Source organism: Nicotiana attenuata, unplaced genomic scaffold (assembly GCF_001879085.1).
Source record: "Nicotiana attenuata strain UT unplaced genomic scaffold, NIATTr2, whole genome shotgun sequence".
NCBI classification, from domain to species: Eukaryota; Viridiplantae; Streptophyta; class Magnoliopsida; order Solanales; family Solanaceae; genus Nicotiana; species Nicotiana attenuata.
The window spans coordinates 175,004-194,890 of NW_017670691.1; the positions used below are offsets into that span (position 1 = coordinate 175,004).

The following is a 19,887-nucleotide window of genomic DNA, read 5'->3' on the forward strand; positions in this document are numbered from 1 at the left end:
AATCTAATGCCGATTGTTTTTCATGGTCGCATGAGGATATGACAGGCATCTTGATGGAGGTATCCGTGCATAAGTTAAGCTTGGATCCCAACATACCTCCGATTATACAAAAGAAACGCCCTATTGCAAAAGCCAGGAATAAATTTAACAAAGAAGAGGTAACCAGCTTGCTTAATATCGGTTCGATCCGAGAGGTAAGATATCCGGACTGGATAGCTAATGCAGTAGTAGTAGTTCCTAAGAAGAACAATATATTTCACATGTGTTTAGATTATAAAGATCTAAATAAGGCGTGCCGGAAAGACTTGTTCCCACTACCAAATATCGATCAAATGATTGATGCCACGGCCGAGCACGAGTTAATGAGTTTCCTCGATGCTTATTCCGGGTACAACCAAATCAAGATGCACCCGAAAGATCAGGAAAAAACTTCGTTTATAACGAATTTTGGTATATATTGTTACAATGTGATGCCCGTCGGGTTGAATAACGCCGAAGCCACTTATCAACGGCTCATGAACAGGATGTTTGAAAATAAAATAGGAAAAATTATGGACGTTTATATAGACGATATGATCGTTAACTCTTTGAATGCAGATGATCACCTTAAACATCTGCAAGAAACTTTCGACATCCTGAGGAGGCATAATATGAAACTTAATCCCGAGAAATGCGCGTTCGAGGTTAGCTCTGGTAAGTTTCTGGGATTTCTGGTCTTACAAAGGGGAAATGAGGTAAACCTCGATAAAATCAAGGCCATAGAAGACTTCTGGATCAACTGTCAGACGTAAAGGAAGTCCAAAGGCTCACGGGAAGGTTGGCAGCTTTGAGCAGGTTTATTTTTCGATCGCCAGAAAAATGGCATCGCTTTTTCGCACTGCTCAAAAAGAAAAATAATTTCGAGTGGACACCGGAATGCCGGTAGGTTTTGAGGGATTTGAAGAAGTACTTGTCAAACCCTCCATTGCTCTGAAAACCAAAAGAAGGGGAAACATTGCTAGTTTACCTCGCGTCTCGTAAGTTGCGGTGAATGCGATTTTAGTTCGAGAGGAGAAAGGTATGCAATCTCCCATTTATTATGTTAGCAAAATTTTAATGGGAGCAGAAACTTGCTACCCACATTCGGAGAAATTGGCCTTAGCTCTCTTAGTTGCCGCTCGGAAGCTGAGGCCCTACTTCCAGTGCCACCCGATAGCCGTGGTGACCACTTTCCCTTTGCAGAACATTCTCCATAAACCTGAGCTATCGGGAAGGTTGGCTAAATGAGCCGTCGAAATGAGTGAATTCGACATAGAATATAAACCAAGGACTACAATTAAGTCACAAGTCCTGGCCGACTTCGTGGCCAATTTCAGTCCAGATTGTTGCCTCTGGCAACCGAGGAGGAAGTAATGGTGTCGGAAGCGACATCGCGGGTTTGGAACTTATTTATGGACGGAGCTTCCAACGTAAAAGGGTCTGGGCTCAGAATAGTCTTAATCACACATTCGGGAGAAAGGCAAGCTACCAAAATGGTTCCTTTAACTAACGATGAAGCAGAGTATGAAGCTTTGATTGCAGGGCTAGAATTGGCTTGGGGACTTGACTCCGAGGTCATCGAAATCAAATGTGACTCACAATTTATGGTAAATCAGGTCTACGGGATCTTTGACACCAAAGAATAATGCATGCAACAATACGTGATAAAGGTCCAGGCTCTGTTGGCACAATTCCAGGAGTGGTCAATTACTCATATCCCAAGGGAGGATAACGCAGAAGCAGATGCATTGACAAACTTAGGATCATCGACGAAAATAAAAAGATCGGAGTCTGGGACGGTAGTGCAACTGATGAACTCAGTCTTGGATGTGGATGGTTATTATGAGGTAAATTCGACTAATTTGGCCTGGGACTAGGAAATGAAATCATTGATTATCTAGAGCACGGGAAGTTGCCCGAAGACCCTAAAGCATTACAGGCGTTGCGCGCCAAAGCAGCACGATATAGCTTCAAGAGAGGCTAATTGTATGGAAAATCTATCCAAGGCCCGATGGCCTGGTACTTAGGGGCATCCGAAGCTAACTATGTCATGAGAGAGGTCCACAAAGGGATATGCGGCAACCACTCTGGCGCAGATTCCTTGGTGCTAAAGTTGGTTCGGGCAGGATATTACTGGCCCCGCATGGAACAGGATGCTAAAGACTTCGTACGAAAATGTGGTAAATGCCATGCTACGCACCATTGATGCACCAACTGGCAGAACTCTTACATTCGGTTCTGTCCCCGTGGCCGTTTATGAAATGGGGAATGGACATCGTCGGACCGTTGCCACCGGCTCCCGGGAAGGTAAGATTTCTTTTAAATTTTACTGACAATTTTTCTAAGTAGATGAAAGCAGGTCCTTATCAGAAGATAGGAGAATGCGAAGTGGTCGATTACTTGTGGGAATATATAATTTTTAGGTTCGGAATACCAAAAGAGATAGTATGCGACAATGGGCGGCAGTTTATCGGTGCAAAGGTTACAAAATTCCTCAAAGATTTGAAAATAAAGAGGATCACATCTTCACCCTATCATCCGAGCACAAACAGTCAAGTGGAGTCAACGAACGAAGTGATTACTCAAAACCTCAAGAAAAGGTTGGAAGCGGCAAAAGGCAATTGGCCCGAAGAATTACCCAGAGTTTTATGGGCCTGCCGAGCAACAGCCAAGTCGAGCACAAGAGATACTCTTTTTTCCCTTATGTACGGTGCATGAGCTCTAATCCCCGTGGAAGTGGGTGAACCTACCTTGAGATATTTCCAAGCAGATGAAGAATCAAACACGAAGCAACGTTAGTCAACTCGGAGCTGCTCGATAAACGCAGGGACTTGGTGCAAGTAAGAATGTCAGCTCAAAAGCATAGAATAGAGCAGTATTATAATCGAAGAGCCAACCTCCGTTATTTCAAAGTAGGAGACTTGGTCCTGAGGAAAGTAACTCAAAACACCTGGGAGACCAATGCAGGGAAGCTAGGTCCAACATGGGAAGGCCCTTACCGGGTCTCGGCTGTCATCGGGAAAGGTTCATATGAATTGGAGAACCAAAACGGAGAAAAGTTGCCCAGCAACTCGAACGTGGCACGCCTCAAAAGATATTATTTCTAATGAACAGCATCCGAGCAGAAAGTATGTGCTGCACTTTTTTTCCCTTCGTCTAGTTTTTGTCCCAATTGGATTTTTCTGGAAAAGTTTTTAACGAGGCAACAGCAGAAAGCATACTACGAAGAATAATTCAACAGTAGCAATAAGACCTTTAATATCAAGGCACTTAAGCAAAAATCTACTGCGGGACGGATGGCTAGTCTTTGGCTCTATAGCAAAATTCCCACCGGGAAATTAAGTTTGCTATAGGATAAAGGTTATCCGACCGTTCACAAATACAAACCATTAAAGGATTGTTACATAGTCTTTTGCTCGATAGCATAAATTCCTAAGGGGAAGAAAAGTTTGTTACCGAGCATAAACAGTCTAGCAATTCATTAATGGAGTCCTCGAAGGTACAAAACTTCCAGTGTTCCAATTCGCATTCTTCGCATTCGAACACTGGGGGAATGATATGAGGAAACGGCAACAATGACTGCCACGTTGACCAAGAAACAAAAAATCGAAAACATAATTGCATCATCGGGACCAGGGACTGCGCGGCTAGCCTCGTAGAAACAAGTTGTACAAGATAGCCACAAGTAATGGCAATTTCTTTTCAGCATAGCAAATGCTTATGTACTTTTGAAAATAGAAGGAATTATGAAATGAAATCCTTTTGTTTTTATCTTGTTTCTTGTATAAACGATGAATTAATTTTGTCATTTGAAAGTTAAAACAAGTACTTCAAATGCTAGTGCCGTAATGGACAAGAGACGTCCTCTTCAAGAGCATTGTAAACATAAGAGGGCCCTCTCTTATGAAAACCCTCACGTTAAAGGGTTGGTTTCGGAAGAATTTATGCCCGGAATCAAAATACCTTCGGGGAAAATACACCCGAGGACGTATACGAAAGGACGCAAAAAGTAAACTTGCACAAATACTTATAAAGCCCTCACGAAAAAGGGTTGATGCCCAAAACCAAAATGCTTTCGGGAAAAATACATCCAAGGTTACACGTAATAAGACGCAAACAGGAAAACATACACAAAGTCCTTAAGCAAAAGGAAGAAAATGCAAAGATTAAAAACCTGCATGGATATTCAAACTGAAGTAAGACTCAAACAATACTTGAGCAAAAAGATGACTTTATCTACAAAAACATGCCAAAAGGGCACAGGTACAAGAATTGGAAAAAGAAAAGAAAAGCTAAACTCCAGTATCTCCGGAACCGGGAGGAAGAGAAGTGCCCGCACCCCCAGGAAAAGTATATGGATCCACCGATGGCTCGACATTTTCACTAGTTTGGCCTTCAGCGTCATCGTCCTCCGATTCTTCTTTAGTGCCCGAGAACTTGGAACTTGAACAAGAAGGATTAGGAGCATCAGGCTGCACTAGGAGTCCATTTTTAGCATCTAACTCAAGCGTACGGGCCTTAGCAATTTTGGCATCAAAATCAATGATGCCATCTTTGGCCTCTTCCAAGGTTTTTATCCTCATGTTGTACATGGCGTAAGTTTTTTCAACAACGAAGTTGCTCGGCGCTTAAGTTCTTCTTTGAATTGAGCTACCTCGGAAAAAAGTCTTTCCCAGGCGGACCTAACAGATCTAAGGCTAACATTAAGGTCACAGACAGTTGAAGTAAAGAGCCTATTATGCTTGATAATTTTCCTGTACTTCTCCTCCAACTGGGCATGTTTCGTCCCCGCAACAGCAAGCTCTTCCGTTTTGGAATTCAAGGTTGCCTCCAAATTATTCAATCTTTCAGCGGAGGCAGCCTCACGATCGGATGCAGCAAGAACGACATTATGGACTTCAACCCATTTAGCTTTAGCCTCTTCAAATTGAACCCTCAACGGGGCAATCTATTGGCTAAGGGTTTCCACTTCTTGCTCGCTTAGCTGCAAATGATCTTCCAATACAACAGCCTCAGTGGCCTTGGCTTCCAGTTCCGAGAGGTGAGCGGCATTTTGCTCCCGCTTTGCCAAAAGTTGATCCCGTGCAGAAGTAATTTCTTCCTTCTCACAAATCAACCTATGAAGGCCCTCGGAAGCAAGAAAGTTGGCCTGCAAAGCAAGAAAGGTGAAACTCAGAATACGTTCATACAAAAATAAAAGAAATAATAAAGGAAGAAAGGAGTGTACCGCTGCGGCATTATGCATAGCGTTGTTCAACAAACACTCTCCAGAGAGTGCCTGAATCTTTTTCCAATCTTTTTTTTGAAGCCAAAGGGTACGGATTATTAGCTAGCTCTACCAACCGGGATAGCAAGTTGCATCCAGTAGAGACCGAAAGAGTAACATTCCTCCTCCTTTGTGGATCTTCAGAAGGGGCAGCATAATTTTTCCCCTAGATCCCATGAACTGGGGACTGGGGAAGAGGAACATCTTCTTCACGGTCAGATACAGCCGATGGAGATGATGTAGCAGTTGCTGGTGGAAGAGTGGATGAATATGTAAATGATGTAGCAATTGCTGGTGTTGGTGAAGATGGAAATGAAGCTGATGGAGTTGAAGAATAAGAACCAACTGCATCAAATGGAGTGTTGGTTATTGGATGCTCGCCAACCAAAGATGGCAGGACTCGGTACTCAGCCCTGCAGTACCGGGCACAGCAATTGAGGCCCGTAAATAGGAGTTAGCATTTTCCACTAAATCAAACTCCCCCCACCCCCGAAGTGTCGAGGCGTCGTCCACGGTTGGTGTAACTAACTCAACAGGTTGAGCATTCTGTTGAGTTGATGATGAACGTCGCCTTCGATGTAGAAAAGCCACATCATCACTAGCTTCTCCATCATCATCGATCATCACGATGTCTATGACCGGCCTGGGAGGAGGGCTAGTGATCACAACTTCCGGAGACGACTCGGGGACAATAATCTTTTCCCACTTATTCTTTTCCCACGGAAGAACGCCTTCTTTTTGGTTGCTTGTTCTCCGGTCGGGGACTCCGTGATAAAACACCTGTGCCTGAAGCAGGTCTGGAGATACCTGCTCGAGTAAGTGCCTCCTGAAGTAGCCTCGCCGCATTAGTAGGATCAGTCCTCCTCGGGGACAACAACAGAGCCCGCATGTAGACCTGATTTCAAGAAAAAGATAGAAGGGATTAGTCAAGTTCTTCACATGAAAAATCGAAACAAGGTGAGTTTGAATTACCATAATTTTTGGCCTTCCACCCGTATTTAGGGGCCAGTTCTTTCCACAAACGAGTTTTGGGCGTCGTAACGTCCAGTATCTTCTGAACCCACTGGTCCAAACCTTCAACCACCGGTGGGATCCATCGAGTTGCTGAAATATGTGAAGGATAAAAGATCAATACGACTATAGAAGAATATTTAGTAAAAAGAAATATTAAACAAAGATCTTACGAGTGCAGTTCCAAGCAGACAGAAAGGGTGAAGCCGTTGTTGGAATGATGTCGTTAGTGGCATCTACAGCGAACCGTTCCATCCACCTACGGTCGTTGTCATCATCCATGCTAGTCAACAGAGCATGATGACCACGTTTGCAAAGGTTTATCATTCCCCCGCGGAAGATCTTGGGAGAGTAGAGATTCACCATATGAGCTAAAGGTTAGATCTTCTCCAGTCTCCTGGCACAAACGCCGAAGGCAAGCAACCATCCTCCACACAGAAGGACTTACTTGTACCAAACATACTTGGTAGCGGAGGCAAAACTCCGCAATCACGGAATCAAGCTCTGCACTCAAAGAAAACACACCCAAAGTAAAGGGATACGCGTAAAAATATGCAAAACCCTCCTTGGGAAGGGTCACTCGCTCCGATAGATCAGGAGCGATAATATGCAACTCATGGCAGCGACAGTCTTCCTTCGCAACAGGAATGCTGGAAGGACGGATAGAAGAAGGGTACGTACTAACGGCCCATGTACGAGAATTAGCAGTAGAGAATTTCTCTTCGAAGTCTTTTGTGGTAATAAGACTTCTAGGGATGATGGAGCCCACCATTGCAGGAACAGAGTCCTCGGCTTTGTTCTTGTTCTTTGAAGAACTGGTGCACTTTGAGGAAGAAGCCATTGTCTGGATGAAGGAAAAGGTTTTTTTGTTTGAAGAGAGTTAGAGAAAAGATGAAGAACAAAGGTGCAAATCAAAAGCTTGGAAAATTATGAAGTGTAAGGAAGAAGGTTGATGCATATAAGTAAAAATTTTGGCGGCTAAATTCATGGCCATGATTACCTCGGTAATCGGCAAAAGCTGTGCTGAATCGTGGGGTGACGCGTGTTCGGGGCATTAAATGCAAAGAGACGTGCGTCTAATCAACCGTCAGAAGTTTTCAGAGGGGATTATAGTAATTCCCGCCAAAAGAATATTTCTACCAACTTTCCGGTAACACAAAATTATGTCACTGAAAAGCAGGAGGACTATTTGTATAAGGTAAAATATGCTATGACACGTGGTCATCCGAAGGAAGGACACGTGGAACCCTAGACGGTGATGGCCAAAGACCGAACGCAGTTGCTCCCCTTGTCACCAGAAAGGATAACGTTCATAAAGATGTATTAAATGTTCTGCGCCCGGTAGCATTTTATAAAGAATATTATGCGGCATTAAGAGCGATGATCCGCTACAGGGAATTGGCCATTTATGTTCACCGTTACATATTCATCAATGGCCCTCATAATTGACATTAAAGAAAGGGCACGATCCTAGGACCTCATTCCCTAGTCATAGCTATAAATAGTGAGCTTAGTTACCATTGTAAAGGGACAATTTTTTTGGGAAAGTTACACTACATTCTATACAAAGCTTAACATACTCTTACTTTCTCGCTTTTCGATTTCACTATTGTTGTGCCCGGAAACCTTGTTCCCGAAATTGTCACTTATGCCGTTTCATCTACATTTTAAGGCATAAGTGACAATTTCTGTCTACATATATATATATATATATATATATATATATATATATATATATATATATAATGTAATTTTCCGGTCTACAAGATTTTATATAGCTTCTAAAGCAATTTCTGAATTTTTTTTATTTTAGTTAATCCGAAAATTATCATGAAACAAAATTCTAAACCTTGGGAATACTTGTCAAGTATCCAATGTTTCAGTTTAGAGGTGTTAGACTGTAACATTTGTTTAAAAGATTAAGTGAGACAAGTTAAATAGAAAACAAACAATTTAGGGGGACTAAATCACGAAATTGAGACAAGTTTAGAAACTTCGATTCTCTAGTGTCTCTGCTCATTCTTAAGTAACTAATTTGAGCCTGCAGGAGAGAGGTTTGTGGCTCATTCCTTGAGCTATTTTCTCAAATTAATCGAAATAGTAAAACACATTGTAGTATATTTCAATTTTCAATGATAAAATGGGCTGAATAATTGCATATAATTCGCAAAGTTAATTAGTAATCTATTACAGTTTTCTAGATAGTGCTTTAGTCTATTTAAACCTTGTATAGTGTTTTGATTTCAGAACATAATTGAATCAAATGATAATACAATATTATCGGTTCATTTTATTTCTCAAATTCAAGTAGTGATTGTAACTTTACCCAAACCTTTTGGATACATTTCTATTAAGATTTCAATCTTTTACGTTCCCCTCCCTCACTATAGTAAATCTATAGCACGGATAATATCCTTAGCCAGGGCGGCCCTTCCAAAAAGCAAGTAAAGCAATCGTTTTAAGCCCCATATTTGGGGGCCCATTTTTTGTTATACCTAATAGACTCTGTATAAGTTTAAAAAAAAGTTCTGTAAAGTGAAAAAGTTTGATTTCTTTCTTTAACAAATATAGAGAAGAAGGATTTGCAAGTGCTCTGATTTCTACCAAGGAAATTGCACTTGAAATGAATATCGAACCCGGATTTCTTAAGAAACGTGATTTGATGCGAATGTTGATAATAAAATCTCAAAATGTTTCGAAGAGTCCTTTAAAGTTGATTACTTTTATACATAATAGACAAGGCTATTTTTTCACTTCAAAATAGATTTGAACAATTCGAAGTATATGAAAATATTTTTGGTTTTCTATTTGGCAGTAAAAACTAAGATCACTAAATGTTGGAAATTCGTCGGGCCGCCCCTGTCCTTAGCAATCTATAAACAACAAATAAATCACTTAATCAAATAAAAAGATTTAATTCTTTTCCAAATGCCTAAATTGCTTATGGAATAATGTTCATAACTCATGTTACCGTTGCTTCAGCAGAAAGAAGTTCTCAAAATTAAAACTGATAAAATCTTACCTAAGAATAACAATGTCACAAGAAGGTTAAATGGATTAGTTATATTATCAATTGGGAAATACTTATTAGGAGTTATTGATTATAAAAAGAATTATTAATAATTTTGTATCTTTGAAAAGCTAAAAAAATAGACTTCAAATAATAATAAAAAAATTAAAAATTTAAGGCCCCTCATAAAGTTTGACTTTAGACCACAAAATTCGTCGGGCCGCCCCTGTCCTTAGCAATCTATTAACAACAAATAAATCTACTCCAGGAGAATTAGTAATGTCGTCAAAAAAAAAAATTAATATAACACCAAGGCGAGAAGAAAAAAGAAAAGAAAGAGAAATACTTAGTTGAGAGAAGAGTAAAGGATAGACAACTCAGATGACTGAAGGTGCTATTTCAGTATCAAAGATAATAAAAATAACCCGTAGAAAACATCTACGAATGGTGATACTCATAGTAGGTTTACTTGATAATAAAAGATCAACGAACATTTAATACTTTTAGCAATTTTCTTTCCTTCCTATGTCAAAAATCGAAATCAAATGCTATGATTTGACCAGCCAATGAAACTGCCGTCAAATATTACTTGAGGTCTGCCTCATTTTACATGCTAATTAACATGCACCTTCTTATACTATAGCACCAAACAATCTAGACAAACTTCTTTTCTTTACCGTTAAGATAAAGTTCATATACTAATGTTTATTTTTCTACTCCTCGTTTGTAGCTTGAGTTGGATTTTGAATTTAGCCTCTACGTTAGTCAAAGCTTTAAAAATGTCTACATCTGAATTTTGCTTATAAGCTTTGTAGTACAGCCCATTGAAATCCTTTTCTACCTAATCTCTGTTACAACACCCTCTTCCCCTTAGCAACCAAAAACATTCACAAAATTGTCCCTACCATTTCACTTATATAAATATGCCTCTTAATTCCTTTTCTCATCATCCATTCACACAGTTGTTTAAGAACATCTAGCTAAGAAAAATGGCAAAGCAGACAAGTTTCTGTCCAGTCCTAGGCTTCCTTGTCGTTGGATTTCTTTGTTTCATTTGTCTACCTGCTGAGGCTGCCCTTAAGAAATATCAGTTTGATGTTAGTGTCTTCAATTTTCAAAAAAATATGCTTTTGTTTACTTTGGTTTCTAGCTATTTTTGTTTCTTTGTCCACTCATTTACCAGCTTTCTGTCTTTTACAGGTTCAAGTGGCAAATGTGAGCAGATTGTGCCATGCAAAGCCAATTGTTACAGTTAATGGGAGATTTCCAGGTCCAACTATATATGCTAGAGAAGGAGATAGAGTTCAAATCAATGTTACTAACTTTGCACAGTATAACTTGTCCATTCACTGGTAAGAAACATTAAATTCATATAAAAATTGCAAAACATTTTGAAGTCTGTCAAATTTTAGAGGCTCAAACATGATGCTTTTATTGCAGGCATGGATTGAAACAATATCGCAATGGTTGGGCAGACGGGCCAGCTTACATAACACAATGCCCTATTCAGACAGGAAATAGCTATGTTTATGACTTCAATATAACAGGACAAAGAGGAACCTTATGGTGGCATGCACACATTCTTTGGCTAAGGGCAACAGTCTATGGTGCTATAGTTATCATGCCACAACAAGGAACTCCCTTCCCTTTCCCTCAACCAGATAGGGAAGAAGTACTTGTACTAGGTGAGTGTGGCATTCATTAGTATATATAGAATTCGACCCCGAAATTTGTTGAACTTCTTTTATGGCAAAGCATAAATAAAACATGACGTTGCTTCATTTGATCATGCTGCAGGAGAATGGTGGAATGCTGATGTTGAAGAAGTCGAGAAACAAGGAAACGCCTTGGGCATACCTCCTAATATGTCTGATGCCCATACAATCAACGGAAAGCCAGGGCCTCTTTTTCCATGTTCCGAGAAACGTAAGAATTAAGAGAATGACATTGACTGGAGTATTTCAACCTTGTGTATGAGAAAAATATGGCTGTTAAGTGTTTGGCTCCAACATCAATTAATATTTATATTTCTTTCTCAGATACTTTTGCCATGGAAGTTGAAAAAGGGAAGACATACCTGTTGAGAATCGTCAATGCTGCTCTCAACGATGAGCTTTTTTTTGCGCTGGCTAATCATACCTTCACAGTGGTGGAAATTGATGCAGTCTACACGAAACCATTCACCACAGAGGCCATTCTGATTGCGCCAGGCCAGACTACAAACGTTCTGGTTCATGCCAACCAAGTTCCAGGAAGATACTTCATGGCTGCAAGAGCATTTATGGATGCTCCAATCTCTGTGGATAACAAGACTGCTACTGCTATATTCCAGTACAAGGGAATCCCACAAACTGTACTCCCAAAACTTCCAACCTTGCCTGAACAAAATGACTCAAACTTTGCTTTGACCTATAACTCTAACTCAAAAGCCTAAATACCCCTAAATATCCAGCAAACGTTCCCCTAAATGTTGATCGACACCTCTTATTTACAGTAGGCCTAGGAATAAATCCTTGTCCCACCTGTCTAAATGGAACTCGGTTTACAGCTTCTCTCAACAACATTACCTTTAGCATGCCACAAACTGCACTTCTTCAAGCTCATTACTTCAACATTAAGGGTGTGTACACTCCAGATTTCCCAGACAAACCACCTACTCCATTCAATTTTACAGGGGCACCTCTTACAGCCAACCTACGGACAAATCTAGGCACAAGGCTTAGTAAAATTGCTTTCAATTCCACAGTTGAAATAGTAATTCAGGACACCAACTTGTTATCAGTGGAATCACATCCTTTCCATCTTCATGACTACAATTTCTTTGTGGTTGGAACTGGCGTCGGAAACTTTGATCCCAAAAAGGATCCAGCAAAATATAACTTGGTTGATCCTGTAGAAAGAAATACTGTAGGTGTTCCGACGGGTGGTTGGACTGCTATTCGGTTCAGAGCTGATAATCCAGGTACCTAGTTTACAACCAACTTTAGTTAATGAACTTTTTCTATATATTGTTTCTCATTTATTCTTAGCATATCCAATTTTCTGTGAAGGGGTCTGGTTTTTCCACTGTCATCTGGAGTTGCACACAGGATGGGGACTAAAAACAGCATTTTTAGTGGAAAATGGACCAGGATCAGATCATAATATTCTGCCTCCACCCAAGGATCTTCCACGCTGCTAATTCACCTGGCTTTCGCTCTTATCTGTACAGATGGATATCTTGTCCATCTTTACAAATTTGCTTCATGTTCCATATGGAGGCAAAAGGCTTCGAGGATCATACACATCTAAGAAAGGATTTTCTATTGAGAAAATCAAAGAGATTCGTTTGGATTCATTTGTAGTTTGAGTTGTAATAAAGGTCCACAAGATTTTGGACTGTTGTTTTTATGAACTTCCCTGATTCATTTAATATCTACTAGTTGCATTGAAATACGTATGTCGATACTTGCTTTTGACTTGATAAGTTTATCAACTATAGCAAACATGAGTTAATCTAATTAAGCATCTGGATCTCCTAAAATATTTCCATCATCCATATAAGATAATGCCAAGATGCCCACACAAAAACACTTTGAAGTAACAGTTTATACTTCAGGAAAACCAACATCCTAGCTATTTTGTTAAAAAACATCGGAAGAAAAAGACATCTTAATTTCCTAAGGTGGCATTTGATGGGTTTGATTTATGTTTGGTTTTGGGAGAATTAGTTTTGGCTTTGGCTTTTGAGATAATTTGCATATTTTGGATTTGTTTTTATAAAATTGGTTTGTACACCTATTGTGTCTGAAAATATCACTAAACCTAAACGGATTAATATGGGTGAATAAGGTAATTTAAAGCCAACTAGACTGAACTATTAAAAAAATAGTTTAAGAAAGAAATGGTCAAAATGCAATTGGCAAAAAGTTGCAACAGTTCACATACATGCTATGATGAAGAAAAATCCATTAAGTTTGTAAAGAATGAACTAGGAGGCCAAGATCAATTCGTAACGTGCCAAGCTGAATATGGTTCATAATTCACATCAAAAGCAGATCAAGATGAACCTTTCAAGATCAAGACAATAGGCCCTAATCATTCATGTGGCGACCAAAGAGACAATAGGACTATTGATTCTAGATTTTTGGTTAAGAAGTATATAGAAGAGTTCAGAATTAGTCCTAGCTGGGCAGTAAAAGAATTTCAAGCTCATGTGAAAAGAACTCACAAAGTGTACACTTAGTAGATATCAATCTTACAGGGCAAAGAGGAAGGCATGAGACGTGATTACAAAGACCAAAGAAGAACAACTTAAAATGTTGTAGGACCATTGCGCGGAGCTATGAAGGAGTAATCCAAGGATTACATGTATTCTGAAGCTGGATGATGGATGATTATCCAAAAATAATTGTCAGAGGTACGAAAAGATTTTTAGGTTCTATTTTTGCTATGCAGCATGTGAACAAGGGTTCTTAGCTGGATGAACACCAGTTATAGGTGTTGATGGGTGCCATTTGAAAGGACATCAAGTGCTTTTAGATATATTTTTTGATGAGGACTTTGAAGTCAATAATACTAGTGATATTTCAATGCTTTAATGTTTCCAGTTTAAAGTTACATGTAGCTTAATGCTTTCAGATTCTTATTGTATCATAGTTTATAGGTAAGCAGAATGCAGAAGCACTTTTGCAGTAAGAGAAATGTGAAATATAAACGCATGAACAGCAAATAGTAGAGAAAGGAAACCTTAGTCCCGAGCTTGCCACTAGACATTTTCTGTACCATTAAGTTGAAGCAAATACTTTGACAATTGCCTCCTCTGTCAGCAGTGTAAAGAATTAATCTTACTCGCGTGTTGGTATCGTAGGAGAAGTTTTTCTATCAGTGCAGAGGCTCCATTGATGTTGACTATTATCACCTATAGATAAAAATCATTTCTTTATCAACATACAATAACATGTTCTTGTTGAAAGTACTCATAGGATTCAATCAAAGTTCTTTTCTTGTTTCTTGAAACAAGGATATTTAGGTATATTTTCTATACACCACCACTAAAGTTCAATTTTAGATTATACGAATTAGCAGAAGCGTTCTAAGCAATCAACTAATCAAATAAGACGTGGTGGTGAAGCGAGCACTTCAAAATAGAGCATTTGATCACTTTCTTGGTGATAGCTATGGTTGCTAAACTTCAACTATTAATGAGGTATTCATATCTTTTCTATACTTAACCAATTCATCAGAAATATTACACCAAATGTAATGAACAAGATCTGATGTCCTACGGTTTGCGAATTATATGATTTTTGCCACTGAGATTAGTAATGTGGAAGCGGCCAAAAGGTGCTGCAGAAAAAGAGAAAGAATGGGTTGCAACATAAATCATTCTCATTTAAAACCCACCTGTAATTGCGAAAAATCGAAAGAGACATCGACAAGTATCCAAATAATCGGAGCAAAATACCTAGAATCGTGAGTAACCTCCATGAAATATGCTAAAAGAAATCATGTAGGTTTGATCAAAATTTAGGTCAGTTAGGCTTGCACTTAAAAAGAGAAAGAGAGAAATTGGGGAAGTAGTGCATTCTAGTACGTTTTCATCAAATGTAGCTCAGATGAGCTTGTGTTCTGAGAGAAAGGGAAAGTGTACTTCATTCTAGAAGAGAATTTACAATTAGCAGAAAAGGACATATGTTAATTTCCTAGGCAGCGTTTGATCGCTATTTATGTTTGGTTTTGGACAACGGAAAAGGGTCAACTATGCCCTTATACTATTGAAAAAGGTCTAATATTACCCTTCGTTATACTATCAGTCCAAATATACCCCTAATATCATACTATCGGTCCAAATATAGTCCTAACACTGTAAAAGTAGTACAAATCTACCCTTACTCCGTTAACTGCCTCCCCTCTGAACACATTTTATTGCTACCTCACCATTTCACCTTGTTTGCAGCTACCAAGTTCAATGACTTTAAAGTTCTTTCATTATTTTGAAGACTTCAGTGCCTCAACTTCCTCTTGCTTTTCAAAATACCTATTGCTTCTCAGGCCGACCCTGGAATTATACATACCTTTCGCTTGACCTTACAATTTTGTGTTTTATTTTGCATTTCATTGTGTTGCCGCTAAATTTGTTAGCAATTCTTTGGTATAGTGTGTTTGTATATCTATGATTTGTGATTTTTCTTCAAATGAAAGGGAAAGAAAGGTTGTGGGGAAGGGATGAAAATGGGAGTGGAATAGTGAGGTGGCATTGAAATGTGGTCATACGGAGGCAGTTAACGGAGGAATGGTAGGTTTGTACCACTTTTATAATGTCAGGGATATATTTAGACCGATAGTATAATGTTAGGGATATATCTGGACCGATAATATAACGGAGGACAATATTAAATCTTTTTCAATATTATAGGGGCATATTTGGCCCTTTTCCCGAACTGTTGAAAACTTTACATATTTTGGATTTGGTTCCACAAATATTGTTTTGTGAAAATTTTATGTTTGAAAATAGCACTAAACCTAAACGCATTAATATTTGGGTGAAAAGGGTACTTTAAAGCCAACTAACTTGAATTATTAAGAATTAGTTTAACAAATAATTAGGAGCTTGTTTGAAAAGCTACTTTGGAAATGGATTTGGATGTAATTACACAGTTTGGCATGTTTGTTTGGCCAAGTAATTACTTGGTCAGCATGGAATTGGGTGTAATTGGAGGGGTCTAGTTACACTCTCCAATTCTCAAGGGGGAGGTGAGAATTGGTGGTAATTACACTATGCTATTACAAGGTTGCCTTTTAGTTTCTTTCTTTTTTGTTTTTATTTTAAATTATTTTCTTATAACTTTTTATTTCTATTATTTTAATTTTTTTAAATTTTATTTACTTTTTAATTTCTTTTGAAATTTTAAATTATATTTTTCTTTGTACATTATTTATCTTTTATTTCTCTACCTTTACTCTTTTTTTATTCCATGTAATTGCTTATATATTTTTTTTATTTATTTTATTATTCTAGTTTTTGAAACTACAACTCCTAATATTAGAAATAACGAGTCGTGCAATTAAAGAGGAATTTTATTGTTGAATGTAGTTATAAACTTATTATGTTTTTTAATCTTAAGTTGTAGTGGAACTTACTATTATTATGTTGGAATTTGACATATGTTAGATTTTTTTTTTAATTTTAAAATTGTGTTATATTCATGGTTCCAATTTACTTGTTTAGTAGTATTAGCTCACATTGCATGTTGTTCATTTTTTAGTTAGAATTGATAGATTAGTTTTGTCAAATATTTGAATAATGTTATGGCATTATATTTATAAATATTAATTTATTTTATCAAACATGAATTTCATGATGTTCTTACAAAATGTATATTTTTAATTTTTGGAAGTATCTAAATTAAATATTATTAATTTGATATATATATATATATATATATATATATATATATATATATATATATTATTTTAACAATATTAGTTATAAATATATGATTATTAGTTAATGTATATTCACGAAAAAATATACATCTTAAATACCAAATATATTATCATTTATACTTATAAAATCTTATAGGTATATATTTNTATATATATATATATATATATATATATATATATATATATATATATATATATATATATATATATATATATATATATTATATTTTTATAATATTAGTTATAAATATATGATTATTAATTAATGATATTCATGAAAATGTACATCTTAAATACCAAATATAATATTATTTATATTTATCAAAATTTATAGGCATATATTTATTAAATTAACTTTTAAATTTTGATAATTACTTCATTTAAAATTTAATTTAACCGTATAATTACACTTGTGCAGCCAAACAGTAAACTTGTAATTATACTGTAATTACATTATGACAAACAAACAGATCTTCGTAATTACATAACTGTATAATTACTAGGCTGTGTAATTACTACCCTAGTAATTACACCAATTCCAATTACTGGTAGCTTTCCAAACATATCCTAAAAATGCAAACTGTTGGAACAGTCAAATGGGATGATAACAATAATAAATTAATAACCCCTTTTGAGAATTGGTAGAAAATTTGTTGCTACTTAATATTAGTGCAATTTCAAGAATTATCTTCAATTAACATAGCAAACTATAAAAGCAAAGGGAAAAAGAAAAGAATATTCCTACTTGTTGGAAGGCACAATATCCAGTTAAGTAGTTCAGTGGACAACATGGAACTTCACACATAAATAAAAAGAGAACAATTTCCAGTTCAATACAAAAAAAGACTTACTTTCTGCAAATCCTTCTATTTTTGCCATCAAACAGAAGATGGCAGCACTGTCTATGACTTGGTCTTGCTCTCCCTTAACCTCCTCCAAATTTAGGCGAGTCAACCGGTGAGTTTCACCTTCATTTTCTCTATATCAAATTCCATTCCTTTTTTTTTAATTATAGTTTTTGGGTATTATTTTCTTCTTTCATTTCACCCATTTATCAGTCACTTTTCTGATACCCAACTAGTTATTGATTTTTCAAAAACACAATCTTTTTCGCTTTGTAAGACTTAAAAATGCAATCTTTTTAAGTGGGTGTTTCTGTGTTTGTTGAGAAAGTGGTTGAATTAACGGGTTGGGGTTGGCTGCAGATATCCAGGGATGGCATTTGCAAGTGTGAAATCTACTGAAGGGTTGGGGAATTTACCCAAGGTCGTTTTGACTTCTCCTCATGGAAGGTACATTCTTAGTTTTTTAGCTTAATGGTTCAGATTAGATGTTAATTTATTAATTGCAGATTGTGAAGGCTAGCGAAAATTGTATATTTTCTGTCCAAGTAGGATTGTAAGAAATAGTTGTGGAAAAAGAAGTCAGCCATTTGATGTAGAACCTTAATCCTAACCATAATTGTACTATATTAATTACTCAGGAAAGATCTAATCTTGAAGGATTAAATATATCGGGCTATTTTCTCAAAGGTGGATAAGTAAAAAGAAATGTAATGACAAGGTTGGTGAAGATCTTCCAAGTTCTTCATGTTGAATTGATCACAGTCTGGACAAAAAACTAATTGTTCTGGAAATGGTAGATGTCAAAGAAAAGTGATAACTGGTTATGCAATCAGCTGTTTATCGATCATACTGATAGTACTACATTAGTCATTCCCATAGCAAATATCACTTGTCGGGTAATGCAGCAATGCTTACTTCCTATAGCTTGACAAGGCCAAAACACTGGATATTGAATAGGCAAAGCCAATATGTCCTTATCCAAAAAAAAATCAATATGTTCTTTGTGTACTATCATTGAAAAGCTGGTTTATATGTTGTCGATTGGTTGAAAGTTGAAACATTTTTCTTTCCCTTATTTTGCAGTGAGGCCGAGCTATATCTATTTGGAGCTTGTCTCACATCTTGGAAAGTAGACAGTAAAGATCTTCTTTTTGTTAGACCAGATGCTGTATTCAATGGTCAGAAACCAATCAGGTTTCGTGCATGTTCCAGTTTTCAAGTTTTATAATTTATTCACAATTAAGTTTACTCTTTCTAAATGGCTAAAGCTTTCTGCTTTCTCAACACAGTCAACCATGTTTGGTGATTAACAGTTCACCAGAGCAGAAGCTATTTTCTTTAATTTTGTTATTGTTGCAGTATCTTCAATTTCTTATTTGAAACTGAAAGAGCTAAAGAAGTTATATCACCTTCCTTACTGATTATTCCACATTTATAGTGGAGGAATACCGCATTGTTTCCCCCAATTTGGACCTGGCCCAATCCAGCAGGTAAATTGCTTCATGCGTTTTTATGTATATAGCTTAGACTACTTATAGTTGGAGAGCTCAGTATTTTTTACTGGAGACACAACTCTTTTACAAAACCTTCAACTGACAATTTCTGCTGCCAACACACTTTATCACTTAGTCAGATGCTAGAAATATATTTTAAAGCTCCACTTAGAGTTATATTGGTAATTAGGGCACACAATGTGTCAATATATTCTTGGGCAAATTATCTGATCAGTTTCTGAATGCTGGTTTTGAGTCATCCATATGCTCTTCTAATTGACAGCACGGATTTGGAAGGAACATGAATTGGTCTCTTGTTAGCTCCGAAAATGTGGAAGGGAATCCTATTGTTACTGTGGAACTAAAGGATGGCCCTTACAGCCGTGCAATGTGGGACTATAGTTTCCACGCTCTTTACAAGGTTCGAATAGTAGTTATTTAACATCTTCATTTACCAATCAATATTGTCGTCTTGTTTATCCTCATATTCCTAGATTGCTTCTGTAGCTAATTAACTGTTCACGAACAGCTAAACTGGATAAATAACTGTTTGAGTAAACAGAAGGTTGAATGCTATTGGCAGAGCTATGGGGAAAATGCGCAGCTACCTTTCCATCTCAAAATGATGTTTGCCCATGTTAATTTGAAGTTTTTGAAAAGTAACTAGTACGTTTTATTTTTGAAAAGGTAAGTAAATTTTATTAATGCAAGCACCAAGGAGGTACTGCAAAACAGAAGTAAACAATTTTCAAAAGTAATCCCCCCGTACCCCCCCTAAAATACCCTCCCACCACCCACCCTACCCAACCTTTTCGT

General features: G+C 37.2%; 1 protein-coding gene, 1 long non-coding RNA gene and 1 pseudogene across 2 annotated transcripts in view; 2 read left to right on the forward strand and 1 right to left on the reverse strand.

The window, feature by feature from the left end:
* The first annotated feature begins 10,195 nt into the window (after window positions 1-10,195).
* LOC109242340 lies at window positions 10,196-12,738 on the forward strand (annotated as a pseudogene).
* Window positions 12,190-14,977, reverse strand: LOC109242341. The gene is made up of 3 exons (XR_002070382.1): window positions 14,691-14,977; window positions 14,034-14,205; window positions 12,190-12,271 (listed from the first exon to the last, which is right to left on the reverse strand). It is a non-coding gene; the product is annotated as an uncharacterized LOC109242341 (long non-coding RNA).
* A 2,536-nt stretch (window positions 14,978-17,513) lies between these two features.
* The window catches only part of LOC109242342 (putative glucose-6-phosphate 1-epimerase), a 4,471-nt gene continuing 2,097 nt past the window's right edge, over window positions 17,514-19,887 (forward strand). The window contains exons 1-5 of the mRNA XM_019409206.1: window positions 17,514-17,690; window positions 17,939-18,025; window positions 18,662-18,772; window positions 19,017-19,068; window positions 19,355-19,492. Of these exons, the coding sequence (XP_019264751.1) occupies window positions 17,623-17,690; window positions 17,939-18,025; window positions 18,662-18,772; window positions 19,017-19,068; window positions 19,355-19,492 (456 nt within the window). The 5' untranslated portion in view covers window positions 17,514-17,622. The remainder of the gene's footprint in view (window positions 17,691-17,938; window positions 18,026-18,661; window positions 18,773-19,016; window positions 19,069-19,354; window positions 19,493-19,887) is intronic.